We start from the raw sequence: 12,724 nt of genomic DNA, 5'->3' as shown, positions 1-12,724 counted from the left end.
TGTTGACCATCCAGACCCTCAAGAAGTTTTAGTTAGCAAAGAAGCCTGCTTACAGTTTTATAGATAATGTCTCTCTGGGGCTGCGATTGTCCCCTTCTGGCTCTGGCTGCCTATCACCGGAGGGGGATGGTCTGCCGCTGGCTATCTCTGTTCAGTCCTTTGTTCTCTGCGTGGGTCTGGTGGTGTCTTAGGTTAGGGCTGGCTTTTCACGTGGTAGATATCCCACAGTCTGGTTTGCTAGCCCAAATTATTTCGCTCAGATAGCACTCCGGGTACTCAGGCCAGATCCTTGCGATGCAGCCCGCGCTGCACCTCCCTGCCCAGGCTCCACTTGCTAATGGTGGATGCAGGTGTCTGCACTGCTTCTCCACTGGGGGAGTTACCATAGGGCTTGCAATGTGTGGGTTTTAATTGTTTATTTATTTTTCCTCCCTGTTATGTTGCCCTCTGTGCTTCCAAGGCTCGGCACAGATTCGGCAGTGAGAAGGTTTCCTGGTGTTTGGAAACTTCTCTCTTTTAAGACTCCCTTCCCAGGACGGAACTCCATCCCTCCCTCTTTTGCCTCTTTTTTTATCTTTTATATTTTTTCCTACCTCTTTTCGAAGACTTGGGTTGCTTTTCTGGGTGCCTGATGTCCTCTGCCGGCATTCAGAAGTTGTTTTGTGGAATTTACTTGGCGTTTAAATGTTCTTTTGATGAATTTGTGGGTGAGAAAGTGTTCTCCCCATCCTACTCCTCCGCCATCTTAGCTCCTCTTCTCTCCCAGCAATCTTGATTCCAGCTTGTGTTTCTTCCAGTCCAGCGTTTCTCATGATGTACTCTGCATATAAGTTAAATAAACAGGGTGACAATATACAGCCTTGACATACTTCTTTTCCTATTTGGAACCAGTCTATTGTTCCATGTCCAGTTCTAACTGTTGCTTCCTGACCTGCATACAAATTTCTCAAGAGGCAGGTCAGGTGGTCTGGTATTCCCATCTCTCTCAGAATTTCCCACAGTTTATTGTGATCCACACAGTCAAAGGCTTTGGCATAGTCAATAAAGCAGAAACAGATGTTTCTCTGGAACTCTCTTGCTTTTTCGATGATCCAGCGGATGTTGGCAATTTGATCTCTGGTTCCTCTGCCTTTTCTAAAACCAGCTTGAACACCAGGAAGTTCATGGTTCACATATTGCTGAAGCCTGGCTTGGAGAATTTTGAGCATTACTTTACTAGCATGTGAGATGAGTGCAATTGTGCGGTAGTTTGAGCATTCTTTGGCATTGCCTTTCTTTCGGATTGGAATGAAAACTGACCTTTTCCAGTCCTGTGCATGCAAAGAAATGAAGAGAAACCAGATTTATTGTGACTTTGAAGCTAAAATTTCAAGAATCTGTATAGGCAAATACAGTAAAGCAAAAATGATGGCAAACATGTAAGTGACATGAAGACTTAGAGAACATGTGACTGGAAACAGAACAATTTTTTTGACCACAGAAGTTAAATAAGCTATTCAAGATTTACTAGAGAAACACTATAAATTACTACTCAGGAAGATACCATTCTATTACAACATCATGATTTATTAAAGCACAGCATTCTGTACAACAAAGGGCCTTAACAGTTGTCTATTCTCAGCCAAATTTCTCTATAAGTTAGTTTCTCTTAATAAAAAACATGTTATACTTTAAATTAGTAATTTAACTGATGAGGAAGTTACCATAATACCTAGCTTAACATTGAACAAATCTAACCACCTATTGGACATTAATGTAAAATCCTAACATAGAATTTGATTTAAAACTTCTCAAAATAAATTCATTAAAGCAGGTTCCCTGTGAAAATATGTAAGAATGAAAGCTAGCATAATAGCAGGTGCAGTCTTTACATTTTATTAACCACAGAAGATACTTTTATAACGAGTCTAATAGAGACATTAACTGTGCAAAAGCTGATGAGAGTTACAGTCTTCAATACAAGAAACAACACAGAAAGGATATTGTGTCAGTTCAGTTCAGTTGCTCAGTCGTGTCCGACTCTTTGTGACCCCATGAATTGCAGCACGCCAGGCCTCTCTGTCCATCACCAACTCCCCGAGTTCACCCAAACTCATGTCTATCGAGTCGGTGATGCCATCCAGCCATCTCAGCCTCTGTCATCCCCTTCTCCTCCTGCCCTCAATCCCTCCCAGCATCAGAGTATTTTCCAATGAGTCAACTCTTCGCATGAGGTGGCCAAAGTATTGGAGTTTCAGCTTTAGCATCAGTCCTTCCAATGAACACCCAGGACTGATCTCCTTTAGAATGGACTGGTTGCATCTCCCTGTAGTCCAAGGGACTCTCAAGAGTCTTCTCCAACACCACAGTTCAAAAGCATCAATTCTTTGGTGCTCAGCTTTCTTCATAGTCCAACTTTCATATCCATACATGACCACTGGAAAAACCATAGCCTTGACTAGCCTTTGTTGGCAAAGTAATGGCTCTGCTTTTGGTCATAACTTTCCTTCCAAGGAGTAAGTGTCTTTTAATTTCATGGCTGCAGTCGCCATCTGCAGTGATTTTGGAACCCCCCAAAATAAAGCCTGACACTGTTTCCACTCTTTCCCCATCTATTTCCCATGAAGTGATGGAACCAGATGCCATGATCTTCGTTTTCTGAATGGTGAGCTTTAAGCCAACTTTTTCACTCTCCTCTTTCACTTTCATCAAGAGGCATTTTAGTTCCTCTTCACTTTCTGCCATAAGGGTGGTGTCATCTGCATATCTAAACGTCCATTAATTCTACACTTAAGAGGATTATTTCTTTATGTGAGGACAATCTCATTTATGAATTACACATGATATGTAGTTTAGTATCCATCTACATTATGCTTGTAACTGCATGCTGCTGCTGCTGCTGCTAAGTCGCTTCAGTCGTGTCTGACTCTGTGCGACCCCATGGACTGCAGCCTACCAGGCTCCTCCATCCATGGAATTTTCCAGGCAAGAGTACTGGAGTGGGTTGCCATTGCCTTCTCCTGTAACTGTATAATGATACACCAATTCAGACTTACTGCTGTGGGGGAAAAACACCATTTAATGAGACATGAAGACAAAGCACAAACCCGACTAAGGGGACACACGCTGTGGACCACAGCACTGCTATGACCAGAGCAAGTGGGGGGACGGGGGAGGGGAGATGGATGGGTAAACTACAGCCTCAGGTGTGGGAGGCTGGGGTGTGGATTGATGACGACTAAGCAGACAACAGGATGAGACAGGAAATCAAAACCAATGATGAAAGCAGACACACCATCAGAGAACTCCAATAGCAAGGAAAACATATACAGAACTGTTATTTTACAAATACTCAGAAAGCAGACCAGTTTAGATTCTTGGTTTTGTTCCCACCGCATGCCCTGCACCCTGCAACCAGGCATCCCCAATGGAAAATGTGCTGCATGGCTTTCCCACACCATAAGAGCTGCCTATGGTTACTTTCACAAAGCTGTCTACTCCCTGAGAACAGCTGTCTACTCCCTGCTCAGCACAGGCCAGGCCCAACGTTACAGAGGCACGCTCTGGCTGAGTTCATGATGACGTGCTAAGCCGGTGGTCCAAATATCAAGACTAATTTGTCGCTGTGCCATTGTGGAATGATTAAAGACTAGGCAGTTTAAAAGATTTTAGACCTCTGAGCATACTAAATGTACCTGATTTTCTTCTGGGTAAAAAGAGAAAAACCAAAAGGCAAACAAAAAAAAGAAAACCAGTGTCCTGGGGGAAGGATGCTGCAGGGAGGAGGCAGACACATACCAGCGTCATGATGCCCAGCGGGTCTCCCTCTTGCACTGGGCCTTTGGGGCTTGGAGCGCCCACTGCTCAGCGGGCAGGAGCTGGCACGTGAGGAGGCAGGATACAGGTTGAGGGAGCTCACTGATTTAAAACGACGGAGGTTGCCTAAGCTCCCCCTGCCCTCCATGCTCTCAAGTTTCCTCGGCCCACTGCTCTGTGTTCTCCTTCTCTTCTTCGATCAACCTAAAATAGAATAAAACCCACCACCTGCCTCTGTCAGCAGAGGAATGTGTCTGGACAACAAATTAGGGCTGGCATTCTGTGTAATGATTAGCAAATTGCAGAAACAGTTGCTCAATTAACATCTCAGCAAAAAGGTTCAACTCTTCCTCTTTTGAATAGTCTCAAACTTAGAATAACTTAGCATTGAGTCTTACAAACTGGCCCCTGATCATTCAGGCTTGATTTCACTTCTTTACTCTAACATTCTGAAGGGGCCCTGGTGGCGACTCTCTTCCTGTAAGGAGATACCTGAAGTTGACAACCTTTACCTTTCCTGCTCTCAGGGCAGAGATGCACGTCAGTGCCTCAAGTCTTTTCCACTGGAAACTGGGAACTCTGTACAATCAAAACAGCAATTCATGAACAAGCTGGAGTTTCTAAACACAAGTCTCCAGACCAGATGAAGTGCTGAGTTGATCTTGTTTGTGTGTTTTCTTTTCTTTCTTTTTTTTTTTTTTTTTAAGGTTGTATATGTACAAATGCATCACTCGATGAAGTTCTCCACCAGCTTTGTGTGAGTTTCTGGATTCATGTCAATGTGCTGCATTAACCTAGAATTCATGGTTTCTGCTCTTCTCCCCTAATTTGTTATAGGTGATTTTATATAGCAGTTTAAATACATGATTATGCAAACAAAATGATTTTTGAATTAAAATACAAGATTCTTACAGGAAGTAAACTCTCCAGTTTCACTTCTACTTATACATCTTGAAAGTTTTTCACTGTTGATAACAAGTTGATGGACAGAATTTACCATTTACATCAAGTCAACTTGTTGCATAAGGAAAAATCACTTTTACCTGACAACATGCTGTAAAAATAAAAACATTAATATATAACCGTTCCATATTTCCTGCGGGAATGGGGAAAGACAATCTTTCTGAGCTCGTCTGTGCTCAAACACGGCCCACAAAGCCGTCTGTCTCGGCGTCAAATGGGCAGGCGGCACCACCTGTGTTTGTTGGTTGCTCCATTCACCCTCTGCCTTTCCCCCAGCCCCCCGCACTCGGCCGACAGGAATGGGCACCTTGGCCTGGGCTGACATGACAAGAACAGTCTGAGCAGCAGCTCTGCCAGGTCCTGTGCAGGGTCACTGGCCTGCGGCCACTCTGAACATGGACTTGGGACACGGGCATAGCTGTGTGGGTGTGGCACCAGGCAGGCCTCAGGGCCCCGAGCCACCTGGCTGCACCCAGACCCAAGGCCCCGTGCTCACCACGAGGCAGGCCTTTGTATTCTATCCCATTTTGTAAATTGTTATAACTGCCAAGATGGTGTCTAAAGAAAATATCTTAAATATACTGATGAGAAAAACTCAAACACATGTCCTTGGACCACTGTCTTACAAGCCAATCTTCACATTGTATTAAATTAAAAAGGAAAATGCATATCTGAGTGGGAATTTGCCAACCCCCAAACCCCAGCTTTTCTGTTCCAGCTTTTCATCAGAACGTGGGGCGGGGGGTGGGGGGGGGTGGGGGGGGAGGCTCCGAGGGACACAGGAGGGTGCACAGGCCGCAGGGAACACCGTCTCGACACCTCATCCACCTTGGGGCTCAGAGCTGGGGGGCAGTACACTCCACAACGCCCTCTCACAGACTGCTGACACCACACCGTGGACAGAAGGCCCTGGCTGACCGAGCTCTATAATCAAGGGCAATCTCAAAACTGAAAATTCTTAAAGCAGACCTGAAGTCAGGTTTCTTACTATGGAACACTCAGACTTCCCTAGGAGAAGACAGCTCCTCAGAGAAACTGAGTTTCTGGGGAGTTGAGTTCGGGATCACCCACTGGATCTCTTCGTTGATGGCGTCCAGCTGCTCCTGCAGCATCACAGTCAGAGTCTTGGCATCAGCCTGCCCGCTGGGCGACAGCTGAGTGGCCAAGCTGAAGAGGGTGACCCTGTCACCCTTGCCGTCAGACACGCCCTCATCACTCTCGAATGCCTGGGCCACATTGGCCAGCATGCTGGCTTGCTGCACACGCTCCCAGTCCTGCTCCTTCAGGGTCTGCACCTGGGCACAAGAGGACCAGGTCTCGTCAGCGACATTCAGGGCAGCTCAAGTCTATCAGGAACCAAACACAATTTTACATGGAAGCTCTGACTGTGGATAAATGGGCCATGCTCATGAGACAATGCCATCTCTTAAGCGAGCAGTACTGAAGAAACGGGCAGGAGGAGAATCCAGTTCCTAGATGGCCTGGTGACACTCAGGTCTTAGCGTGGATGGAAGGCAATCCTATGAGGTTATTCACAAGAGTGGGCTGATGGAGTCAGAGACAAAAACCGAAAATTAAAAAAAATACATCCATCCCTTCATCAGCCAGGCTGAAGGAAAATAAGAGAAAAGAATCCTTCAGCTCTGAAGCTACTGGGTCCCCCTCAGTAGTCATCACTGGTACTAGTTCACCAGGGAGTGCCATCCTCGCAGGCTCCCAGCCCTCCGTTTCCCAGGCTGGTCTGAACACCCACAGACAGGAGCGAGCAGGGGCAGCCAGGGGATGGGAGGGCCAGGCCCCCGCGGCTCTCCTCTCGGGGCACAGGCCCTCGGGCTGTTCTGGGGGACAACCCCTCGCACCGCAAGGGTGGCTCTGTCATCAGAGACGCACAGGAGAGTGCCCGCAGGGCACCGTGCCACCCTCCCGCTCTCACACCTCACACTCTTCTCTCTGCAAACCTCCCCCCTGCCACACTGTCACCCAGGTCCTGCCTTCTTTCCCAGATGACCTCAAAGCAACCGAGGGGCAGCCTCGAGGTGCTGGCTTGCTGGCTCCCTGTCCCCTGTGGCCAGTGCCCTCGCCCCCTGTCTTCGTCACGACCCTGCCCCAGTGCTGGGCCACCCCCTTCGCTGGCTCCAGAACCACTTGCCATCATTCCCGCTCTGCTCCGGTGAACCAGCTGCCTATGGGTTCACCCCCATCAGCCCGGTCAGCACGTCCTCTCCCTTCTCTCGCCTTCCAATCACACAATGGGAACCAACAGATTCCTCCTAAAGGGCTCCCTGCAGCGCCCACTGCGGGTCTCTGAAAGCTCCCTGGGAGTGGCCTCTACTGTCCCCCTCCCCGCCCAGTCTCCAGTTCTCTGCAAGCAGGTAGTCTGCCCCGCCCCGCAGGGCAGCTCCCTGGGGGCTCAAGGAATCCATGTTACCAAACCCCCTCCCCTCCTTGCCCTCCCCCACGCCCCCCCAGCATGTCTTTCCCTGGGCTCCAGGCCACGCCCTCCCTGGGTTATTCCTCAGTCCCTTGCGCCCCTTCTCAACCTTGGAATGCGGGGTGCCCTACGGCTCTACCCTTGCACCCCATCTCTCTCCACTGGCACCTGCCTGGTGACTTTACCGTGCTCGTGCCTTTAAATGCCATCTGTATGCCCACGACCCCAAGTCCACCCTGAGCTGAGTGAGTCCTCTCCCGGATGTAGGCTGGAGCACTCAGCTGCTCTCCTGACACATCCCCTGGACACCCCATAGGCTCGTCCACTTCAACAGGGCTGAGGCCTGGCTCTTAACTCCCCACCCTGGCAGCCCTCCTCACCTCAGGAAACAGGCTCCGGCCTCGAGCTGCTCAGGCCTGAGCCCGGGGTCCTCCCTGATGCAGCCTGCTCTCTCCCTTGTCTCCGCTGGTTGACACGACCCTTTTTCTATCTCCGAGTGGCTACTTCTCTTCCTGCCTCTGGGTCTCTGGTTTAAGGTCACCCTCCTGGTGTCACCTCGCTGGCCACCCTGTTCACACACAATCGTCCCCTCCTCCTTGGGCAACTTGGGCACTCTGGTCTCCTTTCCCTGCTCATTACTGTCCAACAGGCTGCACGGGTTTAAAAGGGGGTCCATAAATTCTTCCATCCTCCTCCCTTCAAGAGGCAGAAGAGGCAACTCCTGCTTAGCCCCTGAGTGAGGCAGGACTTCGCACCTCACTCTTGCAAACAGAAGTGAAGGTGTGCGGCTTCGAGACCGGGGCGCTAAAGGCCCCGGGCTACACCCTGCACTCTCGCTCTCAGAGGGTGTTCTGAGGAAAGCCAGGTCATGAAGAGGTCCACACGGCAGGGACCTGGGCCTGTCCCCAGCAGCCAGGTGAGTCTGAAAGCCTGCCATCCAGCCCTGGGGGGCCTTCCCGTGTTTGTGCCCTCAGAAGGCCCTGAACCAGGCCCTCCTGCTACAATGCACAGGAACTGTGGACTGTGAGCTGCTCACTGGGAAGTCACTAAGCTTTGCAGTAATCCGTTACATAGCAGTGGATAAAGAACGCACACGGTTTTTAATTCATTGCTGGAGTCCTACTTCTGACGATATCTGGCCCAAACTAACTGCTCACTGAATATGGAAGCCCATACATACAGACATGTATGAAAAAATACATGCCATGAATGAGGTGAAAATACAAAGGCACTTAAACTTCCAATAAGAATTTTTTTCACTATAAGCTGATGGATATGTGTATCCATTTACTCATAGGATGATTTCAAAACTGTGCTAATTAGTACCATGCTGGGCCTCACAGTAGGCCACAAGTTATCAAAATTGGTTATTTTAAGAAAAAAAAGCATGCCTTAAAAGTAAACTCTTAGCCAGAAAAAGGAAAATGGGAAGACGTAAAGTGATCTGTCAATGTTTTGCTCCAAACCCATCTCAGGACCACAGTGTGAGAGGGCAGGTGCCCACAAGGTGCCCACCAGGGACGGGAAGGGGGTGGCGGGGGTCCTTGCCTTGGACGGCTCATCATGTAGTGCTGCCAGCCGGCCTTTCTGGGGGCGCCGCAGCACCGCCCCGTAGCTGGAGGAGTCTGCCGGCCGGTCCGTCACAGGGAACCTGAGGTCTGGGGTGCTGCCCAAGTGGGGTCGGCTGAAACACACAGGAAAGAAGAGTGCTGTTAGAAGAAAAGAGAGCTCAGTCTGTCAGTCAAGCCAGAGACTGTCCATTAGGAAGATCGGCAATTTCACAGCCAAAGGGCCCCTGGGAGGGCACTGCCTGGCTGGCTCCAACAGCAACAGCCTGCCCGCTGCCCCACAAACACTCAGGGCTCAGCCCCACCAGCTTGAAAACTCCCGTATGTGGGGAAGGCAGCGCTGACGCAAGGGTGTGGAGCTGACTAGGACAGGATCGGCTGTCTGGGGTTGGGGCATCCAGAGTCCCCCTGGAGCCCACTCTCAGGTCTCAGGGCGGGGCCTGCCCCTGCTCTGCTTTTTCCCTGGCACCCCACCTCCCTTCCGGACCACGCCTGCTCTGACCTCCCTCTCCCGCGTGAAGTCCATGGATCACAATAACCTGTCTTCCTAGAACACTGTCTGCACCGCTCTCAGTGCTTCTAAAGGTGCCTCAGACAACCCGCAGCAGAAAGGCCTCGGACCCACAGCTCGGAGCTGAGCCACATTGATGTCTCCCATTAAAGTAGAGGTGAGCGTGTCACCAGACTCTGGGCTAAACAAGGCCCAGCACAGATGCTCAGGCCCTGAGCACTAAGGCCTGGACCTGCCGGTGTCAGGAACTCACTCAGCAGGGGCCTGCTGAGAGGCAGGGTGGCCTCACCTTGACTATGAGCCGCCTGCCCTGCAGGACCACCTGGGCTCTGCTCAGCCTTGTCTCTGGGAAGAGGGTGGCGCCTTCATGTGCAGGAGTCCCTAAACCCGGGAGACAGAGCCCTCCTCCGAGGACAGGACACCCCATACGTCTGCAGAGCGGCCAGGGCCAACCACCATCTCAGCCTGCTCGACGGTTTTGCGAGGAAAACTGTGCTGCACAGGAGATGGAGGTCTGGAATCTCCCAGACCCACGCCTGTCTTCCCTCCCATCTCCCCTCCCTCCTGATGGAACCGCTCCTTTCTCTGCTTCACTTCTACCCAAGGGCCTGGAGCCAGAGCACACTTGGGAACTGGTTGGGGGGTACGACATAGTCCCGCCGTGAACTGTGGACCCTCGTGGGTCTCTGAGGGCCACAACCATCACCTCCCAGCCCCTTGCAGAGTGCAGCCTCCATCTGTCTCCCCCTCTTCACCCGAGGCTCTTTCCTTTGGGAGAAAGTTTCAGAGACAAGGTGACCAATTCCTCTGGGAGGTCCTGCTCCCAGGATCCTCAGTAATCTGCTTGTCTCATTTACAAGCCAGGTGATTCCTCCCACCACAGCCAAAGGCAAGTCATGTGTCAGTCTCCATTCACGTAAAAAAACAAAAACAAACAAACAAAAAAAACACTACAGGTCATTAACTTTCTGTGACTCTTCAGAAACATCAGTGTCACAGTCTGTCAGGCCCCTCAGATGAATACGCCCAAATATCAACTGGTCGGCCCCCCCACCTCCAAACCTCTGCCTGTGGTTGTGAGTTTTCTCAATACTGTGACCACCACTCTCCCTGGTACCAAGTTCGACCCTAAGGAACGATGCTTGTCTCTTCCCTCTCGCTGGCCATGAAGCTACAGGCTACTTGAGGTGCGACCATGAGCAACACCCAGTCATACTGTTCACACACCAGACAGGCCCTTGTCACACTCAACAGCGCTGAGGGGAGCTGCCTGGGGGAGCGGCCTATCCGTGGTGGAGGGGAGCCCCTCACAGCCTTGTCTGGTCCAGTTCAGCTCTCAGGGTTTCCAGGTTTAGAATCACCTGGTCCTACGAAACAGCAAATGACACAGCCTGCACCGCTTGCTTTCCGGATGTAAAATGACTTGCACCAAAATATGCATAACAGGTTATGTGAGTAGTTATCAACTCTGAACATTTTATTTCTGAAAAAAAAAAAAAAAATGTTCTCTAAGAGTCCCATAGCAAATATAAACATTCAGAACAACATTAACCCTTATAAACCATAATGAATAGGAAGTTCCATCTCAAGGGTAGAAAAGCTTCTGGAGGAAACATGGAAAGTCATTAACAACGATGAAGTCTGTAGACAGAAGCTGGACTTGCGGTGGGGTTTGGTTTAGGGGGACAGGACTCACTCTATTGCCCTCGCTCCTCTCACTGCTTTAAACTGTCTCCATGGAGCTCACCTGCATTCCTGGGCATTCCTCACATTCATTCCTCTACAGCCCACTTCACTTCCTCATGGGGTAAAACAAGTCAATCAGGCCAAATTTCCAAGTCACTTGACTCAACCTGGCAGCTCTGTGCTGTCAGCCAGGGCGGTCACTCACCTCATGCAGCCCCTGAGCATGTGAGACAGGTCGGTGCAAAGCTCGATGTGGAAATTACACAGAAGATTTTAAGGCTCGCAGTGAAAAAAGAACGTAAAGTAGCCCGTTCATTTTTAGGAAATTTTAGATTGTGTATGTGGCTCGTATTATCTTTCTGACAGACAGCACTGTCCACATGAAAGGCTCATGCTTTGTCTCAGCTTTCGGGTGAACCCAGAAAGGACTACTCAGAATTCTGAACCACACACAATGGCCACACACTCTAAATCCACCTATAATGCAAACACATTCGATGTTTAAAACCAAAAATGGTATACACGATACAGCAGTCGACTAGCCATAAAGAAAATGTAACTCAACTTCTGCTAAGCATCTGTAGTGACTGTAACAACAAACCCAGCTCAATTCAGCTCTTAACAAATTTCTAAACGATTTAGAGATTTAAGAACCTTGTCCTTTTGCATTTCTTCTAATTGCTTTTTTGCATTTTCAACTTCCCATAGGAGAGAATTCTGAAAAAGATATAGTATTTTAGTGTCAACTCTTACAGACGTTGCGTGGACTGTGGGATGGCTACTCTTCTGTCTGAAAGCATAAAGCACCTGGAATGAGTGGCAGACCTCGCGCCCAGAGTTAAGTGCTGGCACAAGGCCGGTTGACAACTTTTAACTCTAACTTGTACACAGACAATCTTCTCCTTCCCCGACTGATCTAGACACAAGGAGGCCAGGTCCTTGGGGTAAGTGAAACTGCTTTATACTTGCTTTCAGCTTTTGCAGTTCAGTGGTCACTCAGGAAACTGGCGCAGGTTTCACATGCCAAGTTCAAACTTGAGACAAAACTATCCCTACCTCAGGGCCAGCCCAAAGGTCAGGGTGAAGTGAGGGGACCACCCCGTGTGGTCTCTAGTGAGGGGTGTGTTTCATCTTGGGTTTTCTGGGGGAAAAACTTGCCACAGTACTTGTAGTGACCACTATACTCTCTCAGACAAGCGTTGCCCAAGCGCTGACCTTGGGGAAGGTTCTGGGCCTTGTCTTTAGTCCACTGGTGCCATGGACTGTTGCCCACTGAGCTGGTCTGATGGAGGTTCTCAGACATTTTCCAAAGTAAATGAAAAGACAGAAAGCTGGAGTTGGAATATGAGAATGCTTGCTTTTAGTTGATTCAATTTTTTCTATCATATTATGTAAAAGATTGTGAACTAAACTTATTGATTTGACTGCGTCAGGCCTTAGCTTCCTCATGCGGGATTCCTTTGTCGTGGTTGCCATGTAGCATGTGGGATCTTAGCTCCCCAACCAGGGATCAAACCTGCGTCCCTGACCTTGCAAGGCAGACTCTCAGCCACTGGACTGCCAGAAAAGCCCCAGAAATAAACTTCTAAGAAAGAAACGAAGGGGTGAGGGTGGACCTAGATGAAAGTTCTAGCATGGCGGCTGCTAACACCAGGGCCATCAGTGGATCTGGCTCACTGATGCTTTCTGTAAGGGTTGCGGGCACACATCTATTTTTGTTCCTTTACACACTGCCTGTGGATGCTATCGCGCTTATTGACTAGCATGAAA

General features: G+C 49.5%; 1 protein-coding gene across 1 annotated transcript; it reads right to left on the bottom strand.

The window, feature by feature from the left end:
• Positions 1–3,680: 3,680 nt before the first annotated feature.
• Positions 3,681–9,920, bottom strand: LOC133255473 (liprin-alpha-1-like). Its single transcript, XM_061429876.1, has 4 exons — positions 9,916–9,920; positions 8,738–8,873; positions 5,830–6,053; positions 3,681–3,999 (listed from the first exon to the last, which is right to left on the bottom strand). Exons 1-4 carry the CDS (start codon positions 9,918–9,920, stop codon positions 3,948–3,950), a joined length of 417 nt encoding a protein of 138 aa, XP_061285860.1. The 3' UTR covers positions 3,681–3,947.
• Between the last annotated feature and the right edge of the window lie 2,804 nt (positions 9,921–12,724).

Source organism: Bos javanicus, chromosome 10 (genome assembly GCF_032452875.1).
Source record: "Bos javanicus breed banteng chromosome 10, ARS-OSU_banteng_1.0, whole genome shotgun sequence".
NCBI classification, from domain to species: Eukaryota; Metazoa; Chordata; class Mammalia; order Artiodactyla; family Bovidae; genus Bos; species Bos javanicus.
This window is presented reverse-complemented; position numbering and strand designations above follow the sequence as displayed.

What these genes read in the sequence shown, in the direction of transcription:
- LOC133255473 (XM_061429876.1), bottom strand. An exon ending in TACATGATGAGCCGTCCAAG is followed by an intron (nt 6,054 to 8,737) that starts GCAAGGACCCCC and finishes TCTTGTGCCCAG; the next exon opens with GTGCAGACCCTGAAGGAGCA. An exon ending in GCCATCAACGAAGAGATCCA is followed by an intron (nt 4,000 to 5,829) that starts GTGGGTGATCCC and finishes ATTCTATTTTAG; the next exon opens with GTTGATCGAAGAAGAGAAGG.